This window comes from Calypte anna, chromosome 14 (assembly GCF_003957555.1).
Source record: "Calypte anna isolate BGI_N300 chromosome 14, bCalAnn1_v1.p, whole genome shotgun sequence".
Lineage (NCBI taxonomy): Eukaryota > Metazoa > Chordata > Aves > Apodiformes > Trochilidae > Calypte > Calypte anna.
The window spans coordinates 10,592,568-10,615,799 of NC_044260.1; the positions used below are offsets into that span (position 1 = coordinate 10,592,568).

The 23,232-nt window shown below is 38.2% G+C and overlaps 1 protein-coding gene across 2 annotated transcripts in view; it reads left to right on the plus strand.

Moving 5' to 3' along the window:
- Positions 1 to 261: 261 nt before the first annotated feature.
- The window catches only part of VPS35L (VPS35 endosomal protein sorting factor like), a 47,624-nt gene continuing 24,653 nt past the window's right edge, over positions 262 to 23,232 (plus strand). The window contains exons 1-22 of one of the 2 annotated variants that reach the window (XM_030459925.1): positions 262 to 312; positions 2,518 to 2,617; positions 3,539 to 3,703; positions 4,037 to 4,159; positions 4,470 to 4,494; positions 5,523 to 5,599; positions 6,769 to 6,897; positions 9,914 to 9,998; positions 10,891 to 10,950; positions 12,314 to 12,410; positions 12,815 to 12,862; positions 14,134 to 14,227; positions 15,089 to 15,166; positions 15,552 to 15,674; positions 16,402 to 16,448; positions 18,589 to 18,700; positions 18,909 to 19,025; positions 19,356 to 19,409; positions 19,939 to 20,019; positions 20,854 to 20,916; positions 21,980 to 22,065; positions 23,084 to 23,164. In XM_030459925.1, coding sequence (XP_030315785.1) covers positions 296 to 312; positions 2,518 to 2,617; positions 3,539 to 3,703; positions 4,037 to 4,159; positions 4,470 to 4,494; positions 5,523 to 5,599; positions 6,769 to 6,897; positions 9,914 to 9,998; positions 10,891 to 10,950; positions 12,314 to 12,410; positions 12,815 to 12,862; positions 14,134 to 14,227; positions 15,089 to 15,166; positions 15,552 to 15,674; positions 16,402 to 16,448; positions 18,589 to 18,700; positions 18,909 to 19,025; positions 19,356 to 19,409; positions 19,939 to 20,019; positions 20,854 to 20,916; positions 21,980 to 22,065; positions 23,084 to 23,164 — 1,862 coding nt within the window. In that variant the 5' untranslated portion in view covers positions 262 to 295. Of the gene's footprint in view, positions 313 to 785; positions 808 to 2,517; positions 2,618 to 3,538; positions 3,704 to 4,036; positions 4,160 to 4,469; positions 4,495 to 5,522; positions 5,600 to 6,768; positions 6,898 to 9,913; positions 9,999 to 10,890; positions 10,951 to 12,313; positions 12,411 to 12,814; positions 12,863 to 14,133; positions 14,228 to 15,088; positions 15,167 to 15,551; positions 15,675 to 16,401; positions 16,449 to 18,588; positions 18,701 to 18,908; positions 19,026 to 19,355; positions 19,410 to 19,938; positions 20,020 to 20,853; positions 20,917 to 21,979; positions 22,066 to 23,083; positions 23,165 to 23,232 lie in introns of those variants that run through there. The other variant, XM_030459926.1, reaches the window with a different exon arrangement.

Sequence of the window (23,232 nt, forward strand, 5' to 3'; positions counted from 1 at the left end):
AAACAGGGACAGGTGAAGGAAGGGAAGCAGGAAGGGGTTTGGCCCTCGTGATCCCTCAAATTTATACTGAGTATGATGTGTATGGGATGGAATACACTGTTTGGTCAATTCTAGCATCTAGTCCATTCCTCCCCAAGGATGACTGCAGGTGGGACTGCTTCACTCCTTCTGGACACCCGGAGCAGAGCCTCCACGGCCGCCGGGCTGCAGCGGGCGGGCGATCACACCTGAGGCGAGGCGCGTCCCGCCGCGGGGCGGAGCGGGAAATGGCGGCGTCATGTGACGGGGAGGCAAGATGGCTGCGTTCCCCTGGTGAGGCTGTGGGGGGTTCTGGGCTCTGTGTGCTCCCGTTCGGGGATGGCGGGGGCTGGGGCGGGGGGGGGAGTTGCGTTCCTCCCGGCTCCTAAAGTGGTGCTGGGCGCGGGCAGAGCCGGGGAACGGGCCCTGAGGGGCTTGCGACTTTCTGCGGCCGTGTGAGGCGTTGAGGCAGGGGGAAGTTGCCTTGCTGCGGGGGGGGCTGTGGCGCTGAGGAAGCTTCGCCCTCAGAAAGGCAAAGCGCTCGTCGTCCCCGGAGCTGCTCCTGGCGGGGCTCGGGGCCGCTCGGCCTGAGGAGAGGCTGTAACCTTCGCGGGGGTCGTGAGGGAGCTGGGGGGCGCGGTGCTTTCAGGGGAAAGCTGGAGGTACCGCTGAGACCCTGACCCGGTGCTTGTAGTTGTGGGGGTGCCGGGGCAGGGCACGGATTTCCCCGGGGTTCGGGGGGACGGAAGGCGCTGCCCGGAGGGCCCGGGCGGGAGTCTGTGCCCTCAGGTGAGCTCCTGTTAGTTCACTCTCAGAGGTTCCTGAGGAGCAGGCACGGTGCTTAAAGGCTGCCAACTGGAGAGGCCGTGTCAGCTTCTGGAGATGTGAAATATTTCCACAGAAAAACTTGATGGACAGCTGAGGAGGCTGCAGTGTGTAGGATGTGGGAGGATAACATGGTCTGGTGTTTTTTCTGGGAAGAAAGGATGAAATAGGCACTCTTTCTGTGGCAGAGTAACAGAAAATACATTCATGGTTCACTTTTCCCCAAACCTGGCCTTGTTAACGAATGTTTTTCTGTTTTGTTTTTCTGTTTTTGGAAGGCTTGCTCTCCTGAGGCTAATGTTTTAACACACTGAATCTATCTGACTTCCTGGTATTGATGTGACTGATGGGTTGTAGCCCTGAGCAAACTAGAAATCAAACCTAATGTGGAGCCAAGAAAAGTAGTGTGCAGCAATTAGAGTCAATCAGAGCATTAGGTTGCCTAGAAGTTTTCCCCAAATATACATGGTCACACTGAAAATCATCTGTCTTGCTTTTTCGTGTTGTTAATGTGTAAGCAAACTTTTCTGTGTAAATAAAAAGTGGAAATAATTTGTGGCTTTAGGAGTTTCATTGTTAATTAAATCTGTTGAGGTTTTATGGAAACATCAGAGTTATGTTTTTTAAAAGAAATTCACAAGGGGCATTAAGTACTTTAAAACTTGAATTTATGTAACTCATGGAATCAGACTGCGTAAAATGTCTCTTAACACGTTAGTTGGGTGTTGCAGCTGTTGGTATTTTGGCTGCAGTAATTTAGGTGGAATCTCTCAGTGTGGCCAGTGACCTTGAAGAAACAGAAAGGAATAAATGTGGTTGCAGATTTTGAATTTCCAGCAGTGCTTAAACAGTGAAAAACTATGGGGACTGCAGCCCTGGAACACAGTGGTAGAGATGGTGACAAATAGATTTTTACTTAATGCAGCAGTGAGCTGGCTAATTAGTAGGTCTGGTTCTACTGATGCAGAAGTGGCCACAGAAATAATGAACTGGAGTGAAACGTTTAAATGTGTTTTTCTGTGCTCTGGAGGGCTGGTGGTTTTGCTGTGCAGGCTGTGCTGAATCTGGAGAGTGAGGGAGGCATCTGGGCTTGTTGGGTGGGATGGAAGAGCTTCAGTAACTTGGGGATAAGGAGGAAGGACAGCAGTCCAGGAAAAAAGGTTGTTTACCAGGAGGAGAGATAAAGGTTGGCAGTCTGGCAAGTGTGGAAGACAGAGTGGTGGTAATTACAGTGATGCTCATGTGTGAAAAAAGGGTGAAACCCACTTGTAAAACACCACCTGCAAACTGGGGGGTGTCTTGCAGTATGCATTGGGGATCAACCCCAGCTTGGCCTGAGTCTTATTTTTATTTACTCTCAGAAGTTGGCTGTGCTGCCATGGCCAAAGGAATGTTTAATCTCCTTTCCCTGGAGAGTAAGTGGAACAAAATATCAGAACAAATTTGAACTTGTTCCCCAGAAATGTGTATTTCTGTGATTTATTTGACTTTATGACACAGTGAATTTTCATAGGTGAGACAAGGCTTTTATACAAGGACTTACCCACAGGGCAAATATATGAGTACTGATAGGTTGTTTTTTTTAACTGATAGGCATCTGTGTAGACATGGGATGCATTTCTCTGTTTGGAAGTATGTAACTGTTATACTTTCCCTTTACTCTTGCTTTTCAAGGCATGCAAGATCAAGAAACTATGCTTCAGAATCTGAAATGTGCAGGCTGGAATGTGTGCCCTTGGATTTTGGTGATTACCATCCACTAAAGCCAATTACAGTGAGTTTCTTTTTGAACTTTTGGAAAATGAGTGTGAATTAAATCTAATTCTGTTCCTCTTCTTACCTTTATTCCTTTATAACTAAAGGGCTTCGAAGTTGGTTGTGGTACTACTGAGGTTGTTCTCTGTGTTAATCTGTTGTTTTAGAGGCATCAAAGTTTACTCTGTTTGTCCTTTACAGAAATTTGCTGTGCTCTCATGTATCAAAAGCAGTCTCCTTCTGGCAAACAGTGTTCCCACTTGTGGGTTTTCTTGGTTGCATTAAGTGCTAAATAATAGATAAGTTTAAAATCAAATTGTTGCATTACAAGTAATCTGCATAATTGCTTGATGCAAGATTTGTTTGTGGGTTAATTTCCAGTCAGCTGTATGCTTTGAAACATTTAACATTTCTTTAATGTATGAGAGGCTTTTAAAATGTGGAGGTACAAAAAAATCCTGCTTCAAAGAGATGTCATACTCTAATGAATGATAAATGCTCAGCAGCTTCTACTCAGGAAGGTCAGTAAGGAGATAAGACAGAGGCCTTAAGAATGGATTTGATGTTCCAGATTTGTACAAGAAAAGTGAAGACGAGACTGGCAGAGGAAATCAAATAGCAAGAAAGAGGTTGGAGGAGAGGGAGAAAAACAGTGAAATGGTTGCTCTTATATTTCTGTAAACCTAGAATTGGAAGGCAAAAAAAAAAAAAAAAAAAAAGTAATGGAAATGCTACTAAAGAGTCTGTCCAGATTCAGGGGGAAATGAAGTGCTTCAAATTTAATGCTGATGCTTGTTCCAGAGAGTTCATTTGGTTGGTCCTTTGGTTGGTCCTTGCTTTCATTGCAACAACACAATTTATGTAGCACATATTTTGATGATTCATTAAAGAAAGCAGGGAGAAGGCCTTTTTGTTTAATAGATTTTAACTTTTCTTTTAGGTTACTGAATCCAAGACCAAGAAAGTGAACCGGAAAGGAAGTACTTCTTCTACCTCCTCTTCTTCTAGTTCTGTGGTGGATCCATTGAGCAGTGTATTGGATGGTACTGATCCCTTGTCATTATTTGCAGCAGCTGCAGATCCTGTGACTACTACTGCTACCATGGTAAAGCTGAAGGAAAGTTGTCTTAACTGAATAAAATTTTGTAAAAAGCCCCAAAACTATGAAGCCAGCTCTGGATAAAACATATTTGTCTCACCAGATAGAAGGTTAATGCAAATAGAAACATACTCTATAAATAATGCAATATTTAAAAATTTACCTATATTTGTCCATTTTATGTTGACATTCATTTAAATATGTATTTTAAAATTTGTTTTTAATAGTGTTACTTTTGGATGGATCAGTTGGCACTTGAACCATTAAGTTGAACTTTATCAGCCTTCTCTTTTTTTCCCAGCTTTGTATTTAACATTTGCACTCATACTCTCCTCATAGGATGGTACACGAAAGAAATGGGACAAAGATGATGGCTCAGCAGTAGGAAGTGACTTTGAACCATGGTCAGGCAAACGTAGTGAAATCCTTGCTAGATACACAACAACAGAGAAGCTCTCTATTGTGAGTAGCAGCTTCTTTGGTTTTTCTTATTTGGGATGTTGCCATTTTGTAATTATTTCGTAGGTAAATACTAGTCCTCTAAATTTCAGTTTCAGTGTTGCAGAAAGCTGCACCACTGGCTCTCAGCTGTAATGGTTGTTCTGCTCTGGAGTCTAAAAGTCTGTTGATAGTTAGAAACTTCAAGGTTTTGTAGCAATACAAATAACCTCTGGTGTTATGTCTGCTCTATACAACTTAGCAGTGTAATTACCATTGCATGCTAGCCAGTACACGTTTTCTAAAAGTCTGCTTTTTCTCTTTCTTTTCACAGAATCTGTACATGGGCTCTGAGAAAGGTAAGAAGTTTCTTTGGCAGCAACAGATTCTGCTGGAGGTAGGGTGGAGTAACAGTTTGGCAGTCAAAAGTTGACTGCTCTCCCCCATTCTGACATGGTTGGCTCTCTGTTCTTTTTGTGAATAATTAATCTGCTGGATTTTTGCTTAAAATAATTACTGAGAGAAAAAAAAAAATCACTCAACCATCTTCTCTTGTTTTTCTGTAGGCTACTGAATTTGTGATTGTGTGTTGTGGAAGGAAATGTGAGCCACTGCCTTCCACTTTAGTTTAAAACTTTCTTCCATGTAAAGTGAGCAGTGATATTTTGAGGACCATGCTCCTCAACTCTTCTGCTCGCTGGAAGGGAAAGTAAACAAGTCCTTTAGGAACTTGATCAGTTATTCTCTTTACATGCAAGTGAAATAATTTCAAGTGTATGCCAAGTGTTCAAAAAAGAACCAGATGTTAAATATTTATCATGTTTTCTAGCTAAGCAAATCTGGGCAAAGTAGTCATAGCTGATTGCATAACAAATTAGAATTTTTATATATGAGTAAACATACAGCATTTCAGCTTCTGCAACAAAATGATATACTTTTTTTGGAATGAGAATGACCAGGCACTGAAACATGATATCCAGGGAGCATGAGACATCTCCATCCTATTCAGTTGACGGGATATAACCCTGTGTAACTCTTACAGCTTGAAAATTGGACTTGTTTTTGAGGAGAAGAGCTGGACACAGATGTCTGTAGGGCTTTTCTGACCTGAATTATCCTATGCTTCTTTCCTTACCATCAAAACTTTCAAGAAACTTAATTTCTATTCAGTTTTGCTTACTTGTCCATTATCTGTTCAAAGTGAATGAACTGTAGGTACATTCAAATGTATGCCTTCAGGAATAGCCATAAAATGAAACAAAGCACTTGTTTTCTGTCTTAGAAGCTGACTAGTTCTCTGAGTCTGTCAAGCCCCTTCAGGCTTGTTTCACTTCTATGTCCCAAGCTTTTAAATGTTAAAGAAACTCAAACTTATAATTCTTTACAGGGAAAGCTACAACTACTGGCTCAGCAGTTTCTGAAAAAGTGAGGACAAGGTTAGAAGAACTGGATGATCTGGAAGAGGTGAGCAGGTTTTCTGATCCAGTTGTACCATTATGAAATAAATTTGTGAAATAAAAATCTTCCAAGAAACCTTTTAAAAAGGTTCTGATTCTGCATGTGCTTATGCAGTATTTACATAAACATATACTTCCCATGGAACTCTGCCACTTAACTAACTTCAGGTTGCCTGTTGCCTGAGCCAGCACAGTTCTAGTAGTTGCATATCACAAAAAAAGGATTAGATACTTGTAGCAGAAAAATAAAAGGACCTTTTATCAAAAGGAAATATGCAACCGTTTGTGAAAGTTTCATTGGTGTTTTACCTCTTCTTCTGTGGTTGTTTCTTTTGCTGATTCTTGTTTCCAGACTCTCAGATACTGTGAAATCTATTGTTTAATGCAGCTTAATAAACTTGTTAAAAGTAGTCCTGGAGGTAGTTCTTAATGTTGCTGATGCTTCTGTTGAAGACTGTTCGAGAGGAGTATTTCTGGTCACTTTGTTCCTCTGTCAGTTTGATTCTAAAGCTTAAAAAAATATTTCTGCTTCCAGTGTTCTATTAGGGGTTTTTTTATATATAACTTTTTTATAAGGTGTTTCAGTTCTTCTGGAAAAGAGATCACAAGAATGCCTCAGTACTGAACATGAAATGAACAGAGTTTTATTTACTTACTGAGGGTGAAGCACAGCCAGATTTTTCCTTTTTCCTTTTCCCTTTTTCCCTTTTCCCTGTTTTCCCTGTTTTCCCTGTTTTCCCTGTTTTCCCTTTTTTCCCTGTTTTCCCTGTTTTCCCTGTTTTCCCTGTTTTCCCTGTTTTCCCTGTTTTCCCTTTTTTCCCTTTTTTCCCTTTTTCCCTTTTTTTCCCTTTTTTTCCCTTTTTTCCCTTTTTTCCTTTTTTTCCTCTTCCTCTTTTCCTCTTTTCCTCTTTTCCTCTTTTCCTCTTTTCCTCTTTTCCTCTTTTCCTCTTTTCCTCTTTTCCCCTTTTCCCCTTTTCCCCTTTCCCCTTTTCCCCTTTTCCCCTTTTCCCCTTTTCCCCTTTCCCCTTTTCCCCTTTCCCCCTTTTCCCCTTTTCCCCTTTTCCCCTTTTCCCCTTTTTCCCCTTTTTCCCTTTTTTCTTTTCTTCCCCTCCTTCCTTCCTTCTTTCCTTGCTTCCCCTCCTCCCCATCCCTAATACACTTGTGTTTTCTTGCCAGGGGTCACAGAAAGAGCTGTTGAATTTGACTCAGCAGGATTACATGAACCGAATTGAAGAGCTAAACCAATCTTTGAAGGATGCTTGGTCCTCTGATCAGAAAGTAAAAGCTCTCAAAATAGTTATCCAGGTCAGTTTTTGCTCTACAGACCTGGTGAGTCTGGTGGTGTGTGTTGTCTGATTTCTTCCTTGGGAAAAAAAGGCTTTCTGTGTCTGCTATTTTTCTTCTATTTTTCTGCTGATCTGTTCTTCACTGAAACCAGTTTCTTTCAGAGTTTTATGACTTCTGACAACAGTTACATTTTCTAATGTCTTGATATATATTGATTTTCACCAGGGCATGTGGGGTGGAATTTGCATTAAAGAGAGTGGCCAAATGACAGATGTGGAAATTTTACCTTGTTAAGGATAATTAGAAAAAATAACACGTAGCTATATCAACTCTTGCTAGGACATGTGGTTTCTGTTCCACCTCTTACCTCATTGCCCCCCAACCCTCATACCAGAATGGCTTTTTGAAAGTCAGTGTTTTCCCATTCCCAGACCTACTAAGGGAGCTGAATAATCTGATTGAGGACCCTAGCAAAGTAAAGAAAACACCAACAGATTTTTAAAGTTTTTGGTTGTTTTGTTTTGTTTAAAAAAAATACCTCCACAGTCTTCCTCAGGTTAATTTGGGGTGATGGGCTGTAAAAGAGGCAGGGTGGAATAGGACAATTAAATGCTCTTTGGCTTGGCCTTTAAAAAAAAAGCCAGAGGCAGAGTGCATCAGAGGACAGAGGAGATAATGACATCCATAAAAGCTGTAAAACTGATGCAATGCCACTAATCATCAAGCTGGCTTATGTAAAGTCAGGATACTTTTTTTCATGCTGGATACTCCTGTGAAAACTTTGCAGTAATTTCAGCTTAAGTTGTGTTATAGACAATAGAGCAAATGAAACATTAATGAAGGGAGGTCAGAGAATTATGTGTCCCAGGGTGACTAATGTTCTATTGTAATACTATGAATACTTTGTAATACTATGAAACCAGCACTATTATTCTTTAAAAAGGAAATCCATGTATAGCATTGTGAAGTGTGATTATCTTAGTGAAAGAGAACACAATATAAGAGATCTGGAGGTGAAAAGGGACTTGAGTCTACTCTGCTTACATGTGTGTGTATATATATATATACAGTGTATACACATATGCAGAGATAATCTATGCATTAAAACTTTCATATATTCTTTTACTAATGGTTTCACAACTGCTTTTGAAATGATGTGGTTTCTAAGTTTGGGTTTAGTGCTTTCTTCTAGGAAAGTGGTGTTAAAAATGTATATACTTGTCTCAAAAGTGTTGTCTGTGTATTGTTAACTTTGTGCTTGAACTTTATGCTGCATATATGTTCAGCATTATTGAAAGACAGAGTTAGAATGAAATAAGTGCTTGGGTAATTAAGATTAATACAAAAATCTTTCCTAAAGGAGACCATAAGTAGTTAATAATAGTTTTATGTTTATAAAGCTGGATAGGGAAGAAACCTGACTGAACTTCCCTTGTGTTTCTTCCTAGTAAATAATGTAATTTTAAGAATGTTGTAGCCTCTTGAAGAACTATGCCATTTTCTTGACATTAAGCTGTGATTATATATGTAATCTATCAGTATCACATACCAATTAGTGTACAACAGGAGGAGTATGTGACCTTTTTTATTGTTTTAAGAAAAGTATGTTTGTCGGGAAAAAAAGAGTTTTAATTCAGATGCCAGAATTATTTTATTTTAAGAACTTGAATTTAAGAATTTTGAACTTGAAATGCCAGAAGAGTTCTAAGGAAGAGTCTGAATTTATAACACGGATTTCTCAAGTGCCTCTTTACAAGATGCTTTACTTGTCAAGATGGAATAAGCTAAGCTGCTTAGACTAAGCTGAAGTAAGTTGATTATGTATGTGAGCTCTAGAGAAGTGGCAAGTGTTCATGGTGTGTCTGAAGTCCTAAACAGCTCCTGAATTACATTCATTTGAAGGCATCTGGCTTGCCAGGGAGTAGGGAGGATTCTGTTCTGGTTGTAAGGTGTGAGTGCTCTTATCTGACTCTTTGGTGCACTCTTAAGTTCATCCCTGAAGAGTAAAGTTAAAACCCTGTATGTTTCAGCATGTTCAAATGTTATGTTTTTCTTGTTTAACTAAGCAGTCTTGTAGGTTATCAGCTTGATTCCTGGACTTTTGGTTTGTAGTAAAAACTTGGAACTTTCATTCCATTGAGACTGAAGAATTGTCTCCTAGTGAGACAGAAAAGGGACCAAATTCATAGAGAATACTTGTCAAGTCTCACATAGAGACCAGAGAAGACTCCATGGTTTAAAGTTGTGTTTGCCTTCCATAGAGAGAGGAGGATTTCTCTCCCCAGTCATTTCCCCATTTCCTTCAGGTGGAACTTGGTTCTCTATGCCAAAGTTTTTGGCTCCAGTTCGATCTGCAGTCCTTGCATCATCTTGGGAAACAAAAAAAATACCATCATTCCTCACTGTATTTTGAGTTAATATAATAAATGGCTTCTGTCTGGACTTGCCTTCAACAATAGTAGAACTGTTAGGTAGTATGTTTTCAAATGTGACTTTGCTTCAGCCATCATTACAGTTTGGCTGCCACCATCATGTTGGATGACTGAGGGTGGTGACTGCTGACAGATTCCTTCCTGGAGCTGACTGGAAAATCCAGACTGTTTCCAAAATATTTGAGCTGTTTATGTGAGCAGCTCATTAGCTAAACTGAAAAAATTGTAGTTTAGTCTATATAATTTTTTGTGCTTGATATGGATGTTTAGAGAGATGGTGAGAAACTGAAAAATGCCCTTAAAACCCCCTTGATTTAGAAAAGAAATGCCTCTTCATGCTTCTGTGACTTGTCTGGACAAACACACAGATCTGCATGGTCAGCTGAAATTCTTCATTGTGGATTAATTTGTAAAAAGGAAAAACAGATCTGGGACTTGCTGAAGCAGAGCAAGTGGTGTAGTGTGATGGAGGTTCTTGTACTTTCAGCTGGATAGTTCTTCATCTTGGTTCTTTCCATCTGTTCCAGCCTGTCTGAAGTGAAAACAGGAACTTGCAATGTCTTCTAAAATGTTCCTTTATTTTTTGTTTTTCTTCCTTCTAGTGTTCTAAACTTCTTTCAGACACAACAGTGATCCAGTTTTACCCAAGTAAATTTGTTTTAATTACAGATATCCTTGATACTTTTGGTAAGTATCTAAAGTACCAGGCATACTAAATAATGTTAATAAGATGGAATTAAAAGTGTTGAAACTACTGTTTTAAAACTGAGTCTTTCCAACATGAATATTTGGACAACAGTGGTATAAATGTAGTTGCTTGCAAACTCCATGAGCTAAGTAATTTTGTAGTTCTGTGTTTTGTATGTTAGTAAAAGTCTCAAACAAAACCTTGGGCAAAGTAATGCTATCTGCATTTTGGAATTTAAAACACACTATCATTTTTATGAAAATATTTTGATTTTGGAAGCCTCTTGACTCAATATTTTATTTGAAGTCAAAGTTTTCTTTAGCTGAATAGGGACTATGAAGAGAAAAAACCATAGTTTTGTGCTAAATTTTAAATCTATCTTTATAATTTTTAAATGATTCTTGTAGTGAGATTTTCATCCACTTCATGTGATTCTCATGTTTTTCTGTCCTGTTATGGAAAGAACTTAAAACAGCAAAGTTGAAGGGTGTTTTGATGTTTAACAGGATATGCTATGACATAGATTAATTTGTTTTTTCTGGTCTCACTTCCTCTTTGTACTCTTTCCTACTTACTGAAAGTTGCTAAAGATAATGTAACATCCAGACTCAGCAGGGGAAGGACCCCAGCTCTCCTTCCCTGGCCTGGCAGAAAGCTGACCCATGTGTTGCCTCTGCGCTGAGGGCACAGATCAATCTTTTGCAATGTGTAAAAACATTAAAGCCTCACTAGAGGGCAGCATCCTTTTAGGGTTCCAGGAGATCTTTCCAGCTCATTTCAGTGTATGTCATAGTGGGAACCTTTGTATTGACATTTTGTATTTTACAGTTTATTAGTTCGTTGTGAGTGATTTTTTTTTTTTTTTTTTTTTTTTTTTTTTTTTTTTTTAAGGAAAACTGGTGTATGAAAGAATTCTGTCAATGTGTGTGGACAATCGCATCTCTTTGCCAGGTAACTTTGTTTGTTTCTACCATGATCCTGGGAAAAATTGTGACTGAACTAATATGATTAAGGTTAAATAGGACCCATGCTGCTTTGTTTCCTATGAAGAAAGTCTTGATTTGAATCTAATAATTTTTAGTTTTTAACAGTAAAATTCATTGCATGCGACTTTCACAATTCAGAGTTCAAGTTTACATTTGAACTGTGAAGAATATACAAAGTTGAGAGCCTCAGGTTTCAGTAAATAGATGGTTTTGTTGCCACATTGGAAAGCATTGATGGTTTTGCTTTAATTAGGGAACAATTTTTGAAGGAGAAACAGGCTGTCAGTGTGAACTTACTAACTAGGGCTCTTTTCATTTTTTCACTTGAAGTTCTACTTTAATGTGAAAGTTTAATTTGACATTTATGGTACAAATGGATATGGAAGTACTTCTTTTGGAAGGCAGCAAAGCATTCCACTGAAATATGGGCTTTCCCTTGCAGTTTGGAGTACATTAAGTGCATGTCCTTGAAATCTGAAACATTTTAAGTCTGTGGTTGGCAGTGCAGCAGTACCACTAGGATACAGTTAAATTCATAGGATTTGAGCCAGGAGCCTGAAACTAGCAAATACTTAAATTTGAAGTAAACTTACAGAAAATACTTAAAATAATTTGGGTTGCTTCAACTCTGATAAACTGTTCTTACAGCCAGTAATGAAGGCAGACAGTTCCCATAGCATGTCATGATTACTGGGCATAGTTACTCCTGTTCTGGGGAGCTGAGCTCATGCTGTACTGTGAGCTGCTGAGAGCATTGCTGGTGGGAGCTTCCCAATCAGCTAGAAAAGTGGGAAGGAGAGAGAAGGAAAATCTGGTCTGTGCTTGCTCTGCATGGCAGTGTCAGCCCCCAGGAATTTCAGCCCCAAACTTTGTGCTGTGGGATCCAAGTGAAACAATGAAAACCTTTTTGAATTTGAGTGCTTAAATCTCTTATATTTATTAATTTGTTATAGATTTATCTAGATGCATATGTTATAGATTGCCTATGGTTTTTTTTACAATTTCTACTTTTTAGTGAATGCAGAGGTTACATTTCCAAGTAGCAGATCTGAGATGAGTTTTGAGTGCTTGACTGCAGGTTCTGAAATGTTATTTAATGCAAACCAGCTCTCTTGTTACCTTTTCTTACTTGCTGTGTACTCAGCTCTTACTGCTGCAAGAGAGAGCTGCGAAGCAAATATATTGCCTCGTTTATGATGGGGCATCTAATTGCTTGTTAAAAGGACAGTGAACACAATTTTAAATCTAGAATGAAAAGTAACTTGTTTCCAGAAAGAATGTAACTATTTCTGCTGGGGTTCTTGTGTTTGTTGCTTTTTTTCCCTCAGATAATTTTTCTCCAGAGTGTGTTCATGATACTGCCAAAGAAACTTGCTTAAACTGGTTTTTCAAGATTGCTTCAATCAGAGAACTCATTCCCAGATTGTATCCTTTTCAAATGAGACTCTCACAGCCTGCAGGTTTTAACAGACTTTTTAAAAAATGAGCATGTGTGTTTCAATAAAACCCACAGCAATCTGATGTTTATACTGCCTTTTGTATCAAGGAGTGTGTTTTACATTTAATTTTGAGTCATGTTTCACAGCAAACTGAATCCTCAATTACTGGCTACGAGCTGTATGGCAGCAATAATGTAGAGTTGGTGTGGGAGAACTTGAGAAGCAATAAAAATCTTGTAGATAAATTCTAAAAATCAACAAAGTGTAGTGAGGTTAATTACAGAAGGCCTTGAAATACTTTGTTCAATGTCTACTTGCTGTATAAATTTGTTTTTGTAGCTTTAAATGCCATGCATCTTAGTTTTGTTCCTTAACTTGGCTTCATTTTAGTTACGTGGAAGCAGCGATACTGAAGTGCAATAAGTTCCTATCCAAAACGTAAGAGTCAATGTTAAGTGTGGGAAAGAAGTGAGGGGGCAGGTTTATACCCTAATTCAAGGAGCTAAGCATGCAAGTTCCATGAAAATTGGTGGGTAGTCTCAGTAGGTCTGAGGAAAAGCAGTATGTGCAGCTTTTGGAGTTTTTGTGAGAATGCCATGGAATAAATTCAAGGTGAACTGTGTCACAAGTTGGAATGTAATGGTGCTTGCAGTTTTGGAATATATTGTGGCAGCAGGAGTTTGCAAATTAAAAACCAAGGGATTCAATTGGTGGAGGGGAAGCACGATTGTTGAGAGGAGGATTATGGCAAAAAGATGGGTTAGACAGCTGAAAGTATTGATGTGTTATATTGCTGGAAGCTGAGTTGGAGAAGCACTTGAGGAGCTACAAACCATTATCTATTGACAGTCTTGGTATCAGCTTCATATGTCACCAAACAGTTGCTGAGCTGAAAATGTTCCTTCACATATAATTTTCCTTTTTCAGTTCTGTTTTCAAATGTGTGTTGTAAGCCAAATTGCTACTACAGGATGACTTCATTATCCCTGAAAAGCAGTTCTTTTACTGGAATTGGTGGGAATTATCTCTAGGCACTAGTACAGCTCTGTAACAAGGACCCTGTGGGAAAATGAGACACAGGAGTGTTGCGGGAAGAGCCCTTCTTGCTCCTAGGGCTGATCCTGAGGCCTTGGGGCTTAGCCCATTCCTGGACGATGTCCTAGGGCTGTTCCTGGGGCTTCCAGGATCTACCCCTTCTTGCCTGCTCCTGGGGCTCCTGAGCTGTGGGCTTCTCCATCCTTACTGAAGAGTGAGAGCTCTCTCTGTGGGTGTCAGCTGCTCTCTTATTGGCCCCGCGCTCCTGCACATGCTCAGGAGGGAGGCCAGACACAGGTGAACCCACACCCACTCATCAATAACTCAGGGCACCTGGTCCTGTCTCACTACACAGGAGTTCTAGCAGTTCTGCTTTGAGCAGATGCTTTCCACTAGAGGAGGGGTGTTTCAGTTGTGCTTGACTGTTGCAAGCCAAGCATCCAACCTGGCTACATGCACTACTCCTGTTGGCACATACTGAGATTTGAATACAGGATATGTATCATTATACACATAAAATTTTAATTCTATGTGTTGATATGCTTCATATTTGGTAGGTGTTTCTATAACTCACACTCAGTTGTCAGTCTACAACAAAGCTAGTTATCAGTAGGTGATACAATTCTGTTACTGATTGTTAAATCTCATTTTCATTTCTGAAAAATCTTTAACAGGGGGATTTCAGAATGTCTCCCACGGTTAACATCTATGATTAGAGGGATTGGAGATCCACTGGTTGCAGTCTATGCAAGAGCATACCTGTGCAGGGTAGGCTGTCATTTAACACTTCAAATCTGTCTCAAGGATTTACTGCAGCTGAAGAAAAGTTTTTTTTAACTTGTCTTTTTGTCTGAGGAAGTCAGCACCCTGGTTGTTCCTTATATCAAACAAAAAAATAAAATTCCTTTCTTGTTTTAATAATTGGGAATATTTCTTTAACTGTTTTATTATAATTTAAATATCTTTATGTGCACATAATGCTAGTTTTTCATCTTCAGATAGACCAAAATATTAGGGACATAGGTGGAAGGAGAGTTTAGACATAGAGGCTATGTGCTGATTTTCATAGCTAGTATAAGTACTTTCCATATGCTTATCTTCCCCTTATATTGCCAGAGTGTATGTGGCATACATGCAGATTTTTATATTTTTAGCCTGTGTTACTGAAAATTGTCCTCTATGGGTTAGTTTCCTGTGCAGTTCCAGCTTTACTACATGGGCCTTGTGTTTGGCATCACTTTGTATTATTTATCAATACTTTATCTACATCTGTTTATATGTTCATATATTTGAGATCCTTGGAGATCCTTGCTTAATTATCTCCATGAAATGTATACATGTGGTTTTAAGCAATTTCCAAACTTTGACTTTTAAAATGTTCACTGTCTGCTCTCTGCATACAGTGAATGTAGGCTGCTGCTGTGCAGGTTCTAGGGTAGACACTGATTCCCTCACTACTTACATGGCTATAGTAATTAGCAAGGAAATAGTTAAAAGTGTATGATTCAGTGTGATTTGTTGATGTGGTGGGTGTAACTAGTTTTACTCCAGAAAATGCATTTTTATCTTATTCTTGAGGAATTGTAGGTGATGGATGCATATTAAATCTTTTTCTTTCTTTTAATACAGGTTGGGATGGAAGTGGCACCACAGCTCAAAGAAAGCCTTAACAAAAATTTCTTTGACTTTCTTTTAACATTTAAACAAGTAAGCAAACAGGAGTTTAATTTGCAAAGTCACTCCTTAACCAAATTTGTCTCTCCTTAACCAAACTACCACATATGTTTTAAAAATTGTTGACATTCTGAAGTCTAGATTTAGAGGTGTTCCTGTACCCAGATATAGTATGGGAAATTTTATATACGTTCTGATAAGCTACAACTACTCAATCCAGAATGTTTCCTTACTTTAAATATATATGCTATGAACTGGGTATTTTTCTCCAACGTGCAAGGAATGCTTCTGAGTGTCTGTGTATCTTTGTGATGTTTTCTGTAGTGTTTTCCATTCATAAACAAATTTTGTGCAGCTCATCACAGCCCTTATTAAATTCCTTTCCATAGTAACATATTTTTGTCTTTTATTTCCACAGATTCATGGGGATACAGTTCAGAATCAGCTGGTAGTACAATGTGTGGAGATTCCTTTGTATTTGACTCTGTATTCTCCTGCTATAGACTGGATTTTACAGTGCATTGCTTACCGTGCTCCTGAGGTAAGGATGTGTGATAATGCTTCGTATCAAAGGAAGTGTTGGGGTGAAAAGTTAATTATGCCTATTAAAAATAACATTAAAAATCCCTCAGTCAGTTCTTACATGAGTGTGAGAGTGAGTATAAAAAGCCCAGATACAACTGCCTGTTTCTTTTACATAAAGCTCCAATTAGACCACTTTAGATTCATAAGCAGTATTCATGTTTAATCCTTACTGTCCTTTAGCTACTTTGATCTTTATTTCCTGTGTTCATTAGTTTCTTCTGTCATATATGAATTATTTCTATCATTTCTCATATAAATGTCATATAAAAAGTATTTGGATAAACTGCCATTTTCTAATTTTTGTAGCATAATTAAACACAATTAATCACAGTCTGTCTGTTGCATTTTCTGGCTAAGAGTTGATAACCTTCACCTTTCCTGCCAGAGGTAATTGACCTGGATATAAAATAGTAATTATTTTGAGAAATGGCATGTCTGAATGATTTAAAATCTGACTACCATAAAACGGTGTTTTTAATTAAAATCCCATTGTGCCTATTCCAGTACATGTGTGTTATGTTGTACTACACTGTTTTCTTGTGTTGTAAATACAGGATAAGATGGGTTTATTGGAATGTACTGGGCAGGTAATTAAACCAGCTTTCAGTAGGCTTCATTACAGTAAATAAAGCTGAGTTTATTTGCAGCATCTACTCACTTATTTTAATAAATAATTCTTCCAGGTTCTGCTTACTGAGATGATGGAGAGATGCAAAAAATTGGGGAACAAGTAAGTATTGCACACTGTAGAAGACAACAAGTCTGTAATGGGTACTGTGAGTCTCTGTTTCTAAAATTCTCTCTCCTTTTGAAAACATTTTTGGAGCATAGTGTAGCTTATGTTCTCCCAGTAACTTACTAAATCATGATCATGAACATCTATTTCCCAGAGATGAGTTCTAGAATAGTATGGTAGGTTACTTGTAGAGCACAAGTTAAATTAATTAAACTGGTTGCTGCATTTTGGCTCCTGAGGCAAAGTCAGGACACGTAATAGGTTTGCCATCAGCCCAGTCTCTGTTTCCTGATAGTTCTTAATTTTTCTCTGTTTTCTCCTCTGCCTTCCTGTAGCTCCACTGGCCACAGTTGGCTCATACACACATTTTACCAGGGAAGTTGTACAGCAGCTGGCACGTGTGAAGTTGGGTAATATTTAGGCCTCTACTTTTTTCAGCATTAAATTAGTATCCAGAATGTCTCCTAGAAATCTGTGTGCAGGCTAAACACCTTCAGTGAGTAGTTCAGAAAGATGGTCTGAAAGTTCTGGGTGTACTTTCTGAGCTGTGGGAATGCAATGTGGCCTACTGATGAGCTAATCTCAGTTCATTTATTGGGAAGGTAGGATGAGTTCTGAGAAGTTTCAAGTTACATATTTATTCCTGATGTGCTTTGCACAGCTGAGTTCTGCTGTGGCTAAGGAAACTAAAATATGTTTAATCACTTTAGTGAGGAATGTTAGCATTAGCATTCTGGGACTGAGCTAAGGAGTGCAAGGAGAGCATGATTGTAAAAAACATTATATGAAAATGCTGATGTATCAGATCTTGTAATGTGGGTAAAATTATCCACATAATCTACTGTATTAACTGGTTTGTGTAGGTGTTGATTTGTTTTGTGGAAATTCACCATTTAGCATTCTTGTTGAGAAGATGGGCTAGGTGCTTTTTCTTCATGCCTGTTTATTCTTGAAGGAAGAACAAAATGTTGAGTATAGCAAGGTATTGTTTTTAAAGAAATGTTTTTGGGGCATCTTTTATTGTGAAGTTGAGTAAGCTGGATTTAGATGATTTATAAAGCCATGGTAGTTTTCTTTCAAAGTGGAGTTCTGAGTTTTTGTCTTCTCATGACTGTCAGAACATTACAAAGCAAAAGGCATCAGTATATAATCTTTAATCTCAGTAATGTTCCATGAACTACATTGCAGCCATCTAAGTGAAGCAGTTGACAACCTGCTTCTCTGTATTGCAAAGCCATAAACCTAGGGATCTGGAAGTACTTGTCTAATGATAAAATGAAAATTCCAGTCCAAATTGCAATGGGACCACTAATGCTTAGTAAGAAACAGAGGATGCTGGGCTATTTTAAGCACTCCATAGAATTTCCCTCAAGGTAAACTGCCCCGTGTTTCAGACTGTCAGTTTCAGACTGGTGAAGGACATGATGTTTTATGAGGCAGCTTCACTGCCAGCTCCTGGCTGTGTCTGCCCAAAGGACTTGCCTTTTGAATGATAGTAGATGTTGGTTTTTACATTTGCATAATAGTATCAGTAAACTTGGTTTTACATTAATGCAATGAATTCATTCTTCTCTTGACGTGACAGAAATACAAATACATTTCTAAATGATTACTCATAAATGTCTAAATGTGTCATTGCCAGTTACCATATGATAGTGACTCTTTGGGTCTGTTTCAATCCTAACAATGCAGCTGCTAGCAATCTGACTTTGATAACACATATATATTGTAATTCAATGAGAAAAACAGATTTTCCCTGCCAAAGTATACTTATGAAGTGTAGTTTAGAGAGTAAGTTTCTAAACTTGTCAGCTACTGCTGGTTTACTTGATCTTTCTAGCAAACATCTGGTAAAATGATGGCTTCAAAACCCCATGTGCAATAAGTATGCTCTGGGCTGAGTTACCTTTTCCATGTCTGGTAGCTTAATGTTGTCTTGGTTTGCTTCTGCACTGTTAGTCCCATCAGTTCAAGCTTGATTTGTGAGGGTTTTTTCTTCCTTCTCCTTATTTTTAAAATTTAGAATTGCTGCTGGAGAGTTGTTAATCTAAGAAATTCAGATGGATGTAAATGAAGGGACAACAAAATGGTAGTTGATGCTCAGCTATATTGATCTGTGTTATGTTCATTGTAGTGCTTTGCTGCTGAATTCAGTGATGTCAGCATTCAGAGCAGAGTTTATTGCTGCAAGATCTATGGACTTCATTGGCATGATTAAAGACTGTGATGAATCTGGATTCCCAAAGGTAACCTTTTGTATGTAATTTTTAACAGTTCCTGTTTGCTCTCTGACCAAGATCTTCATATTCTTTGTTACTTGCAGAACTTGCACATCATTTAAATAAAAGGTAGTTTCACTCCAAAAACTCTTTCTGCGTGGTATACTTGCTAGAGCAGTTTTAGAAGGACATGCATCTTCTGCTTTTAATTTAAAGCTTCTCATTTAACTTTCAGCATCTCCTCTTTCGCTCTTTGGGATTAAACTTGGCCTTGGCTGATCCTGCTGAAAATGATCGCCTGCAAATACTAAATGAAGCCTGGAAGGTTATAACAAAGCTGAAGAACCCACAGGTGAGTTATTGTCTGTTCTGTTTCACTCCTGATTCTGGGTTTAGGGCAGAGTTGTAACCAGTTGTTCAGTAAGCAGTTGCTTAGCATGACATGGTTTCTGCTTTCCAGGTACACACAGTTGACAAAAAATATGGTACCTGGTAATATCTTTCCATGATCTCTGCTTTTCTGAGCTCTTACATACATGAGGAACTTTGGGGCTTTGTCATTAGTCTTAGATCTTTAGGTCTGCATGATCCCTATTTTAGGACTTATTCTTTCACATTATTTTTTGCAAGTCTGTTCTCCATAACCTTGTGTAAACGTTGTTAATCACACGTGTATTTCTAGGATTATATCAACTGTGCTGAAGTGTGGGTGGAGTACACATGCAGACATTTTACGGTATGTGAAATTTGCTTCATTTCATCAGGATGTGTTCTGATACAGACTAAGTGACTGTATTAGCAGATTGATATTAAAAATGGAAATACCCTATGAGTATTTGATATAGATGTGTAGGATTTATGGCACTTAGTGCCATGGTCTAGCAACCGCAATGGTGGTTCAAGGGTTGGACTTGATGATCTCTGAGGTCCCTTCCAACCCAGCCAATTCTATGATTCTATGATTCTATGACTTCAATACTGAATGAAAGTGTATTTCCTTTCATGAAAGATGAATAGGCACAAAAGATGCAGCTTTGAAGAGTCCATTCTATGATTCTTTACCTCTATGATTCACCATCATGGCAGCTGCACCAATTTAAGTAAGGATTTACTGGAGCTGTGGCTGGAGCTCTTGGTTTAACTAGAGCTCCGTAGCAAGCTGATGCTTTGGCAAATGGAAGTAAATTATCAAACTTGTTTTCAGTGACTTGATTTATGTGCCAATTTCATTACAATATTTTGTAACTTGATGTTCCTGTACACAGAAGCGGGAGGTCAATACTGTTCTGGCTGATGTTATCAAGCACATGACACCTGATCGAGCCTTTGAAGATGCTTACCCACAGGTAAAGCACTTATTTGGTGAAATCTGTAATAAATTAATGTGCATTTTCTTAGATGAAGTGATCTCTTAAAGGTTCCTGATATCTCTTACCACAAAATTATTATTTTTAAACACTGTCTATAATTTGGGAAGCCTTTTGGAACAGTGTTGTTTGTTTCTCATTTTTTCCCTGCATGCCAATGTTTTAGTCCAAAGAAATGCTAAACCAGAATGATTTATGTATTTAGAAGTAACAGTAGTTAACTCCTGAATCAACAGTTATGTTCTGCTGAAGAAAATCAGCAGTCATGGCAGGCTGTTTAAACAGAGCTGAACCATGAAATAATCCATCTCTATGTGACTTTCTTAAGGCTTCAGTGAGTTATAGTGTTCAGCTCTTCAGATTGTATGCCAGGTGAGATATGGATTCATTGAAGAGGTTCTAAAAAGTTTTTGTGGTTACTTGGAAGGTAGATCAAGTACCTGCAAAAGAAGATTTTAAAAATTGGTTTATTTTTCTGTGGCTTTTTTGGTTTCATTTTAGTCTAGAGAACTGAAGAACATGCAGACTGTAATTCAGGAAATGTGCCTAACTATAAAAAGTAAAAGAAGGAATAAAGCCTGGACACCCTGATCAGCCTCTGTTCATAAGAGTTCTGAAAACCATATTGGGAAAACATCTGTTAAGAACAGCATGGCTGCATTTGATCCTGCTTTGGGGAAAAAAATTATATTGAGGAATAGTTGGTGTCTTCCAACTCAGTTTTCTATGAATAACTGGAGAAGAATAATCTCTGGTGTGGATGGTCTTGATTTAACCCATATTACAATAATTTCCCCCCTTTTTTTCTTTTAGTTGAAGTCAATTATTCAGAAAGTCATTAGTTATATCAGTGACTTCTCTCTACTTTTTTCAGTGGTAAGTGATATTCTATTTAATAAATTTTTAGGAAGAACTATTTTGGACTGTTTCTGCAAGAGAATTTACCTGACTTGGATATTTAAATGGTTTGCAAGCTCACACAGTGAAGCAGACTTTTTATCAAGTAGATAGCAGCAGAGAGTTTGCCAAACCTTTCTGCACTTTAGTTAAATATTGGTTATTCTAATTCCAGTTTTCAATACTTTTTTCCTTAGGCTGTTGGAGACTAAATTTGTTACTAAGGCATGAATGACAATCAGTGGAAATAAAATACCATTTATTAGTGTGTGTGTGTTGGTGTAATTGCTGGTGGCTGTTTCTGTGTTGTGGTATATACTTACACGTGCTGTCAGAGAGCTTAAGTTTAACACTGAAACAAAGTGAAGATTCAGGAAGTCAGAGGCTGCAGATGAGGTAGAGAAAGGAACAAAGACAGCAGGTGTCACAGTTCTGAGACAAGGTGAAAAGTAAAATTCAAGACTGACTGTGGATTTGGAGTCAAGTCTTGTTCACAAATTGCCCAGATAATATTGAAAAGCTTACTTGGACTATATTCTTGAGATGATACAGAAACTAACTATTTCAGTATCTTAATGACCTAAACCCTTTTCTTTATAGAAAATTTTAATGTCTTGGACTTTAATAAGTTGTCCTTGATACATGCAAATGGTTGCTAGCATGTGGCCTGGTTTTGTTGGTTTTAGTATTCTACCTCCTGTTCCCATAGGTGTCTGAGTGTTGTGATCTTAATTAAGCTGTTTCAGCCACTTGATTTCCTTTAAAAAGATTTGCAACATTGGATTCAATCAGCTCTGTGTTTTGTATTTTATTCTGGATCTCTGCAATCAATAAATTGATGCATCTTTCAGCCTCTGGTGCTTTTCCATTTGTTCCATTCTTCTCTTTCATCCCTCAAGATGAAATACTGTATTTAAAAAAGATTAAAATAATTTTAACTAGAACATCTATGATTAAAAAACGTATCTATTAAATATTTATTGTTCTAATGTGTTTTTTGTAAAATACCCAATCTTACTTGTTTATGTGTTTGTACTTTCAGGAGAAATTCTTGCCATTTCTGGATATGTTCCAGAAAGAAAGTGTGAGAGTGGAGGTTTGCAAGTGCATTATGGAATCTTTTATTAAGTAAGTGGAGAATATTCAGATAAATGGACTCTGGAGGATCTGAGGAATGGATTGAAAGATTGCAAGGGAAGATGAGTCAGTGTATAGGCCACTTAGCTTGTGAAGGTGTTCCATGCTATGGGAAAAAAATGAAAATGTGTCAGTTTTGTCCATTTATTGATTGACTGAAATCTGAAATTGAAGTAATCATATTGATGCCAACTTGCTGTGCCCATTTATGTTGCCTTACTTGGTTTGTGAAATTTATTTCTTATTCCTGCTGATGTGACAGCACAGAACTGTTACCTTTGTATAATGGAGGAAGAGACAGTCTCTTGTTAAAAGCTCCATTATTTAGAACAAGAGATGTTTCACCTGTTGAAAATGAACTTAAAAGATGAGGCTTCATCTTAAAATATTGTAAAGTCAAACAGTCCTTCCCATGTCAAATAATTAGCAGGTTCCTTGGAACTCTTTTTTTTTCACCTTCCCTTCAGGTATTTATATACTCTGCTAAGGCCCCCCCAGGCCATCTCATCTCTGGGCTGAACAGTCCCAACTCTGTTGGCCTTTGCTCTAAAAGAGTTGCTTGCAGCCCCTCAGTCCTTTTAGTGGTTCTCCACTGCAGGAGTGCCTCTCTGCCTGGATGTGACATTTAACCTTCTTGTCTGTCCATCAGCAGCTGATAAACTATATTACTATATTCTTGGTAGATCTAGAGTTGCTTTGTTTTGACATTCTTAGATGGCCTCAATATATCCCATGTCTAGCTTGTTGTGTCCCTTGAGGTGTCAGATTCTGTGGCTTGGCAATAAAGCTCTGTGTGTTAAGATAATATTTCTTGACTGGCATTTGTTGGAATTGTACATCTATTAACCATGTGATCTTTGGGGTTCTGTTGGTTAAAAAATGAGTATAACATTTCTGTAGTGCCATATGAATCTAATTACTGGAATTACTCATCAAATCAATGTTATTTGATTATTTTTTAGTTTGACAGAGAGGGGTTTTTCATCACTTTTTCTAAAACCTTTTTTAGGCATCAGCAGGAATCTACAAAGGATCCTGTGATACTCAATGCTCTTCTGCATATCTGCAAGACAATGCATGATTCTGTGAAGTAAGATTAACTCTACTCATACTAATAACTATTGTTTATGCAAAGTTGGACTTCTTGGTATATGTTTT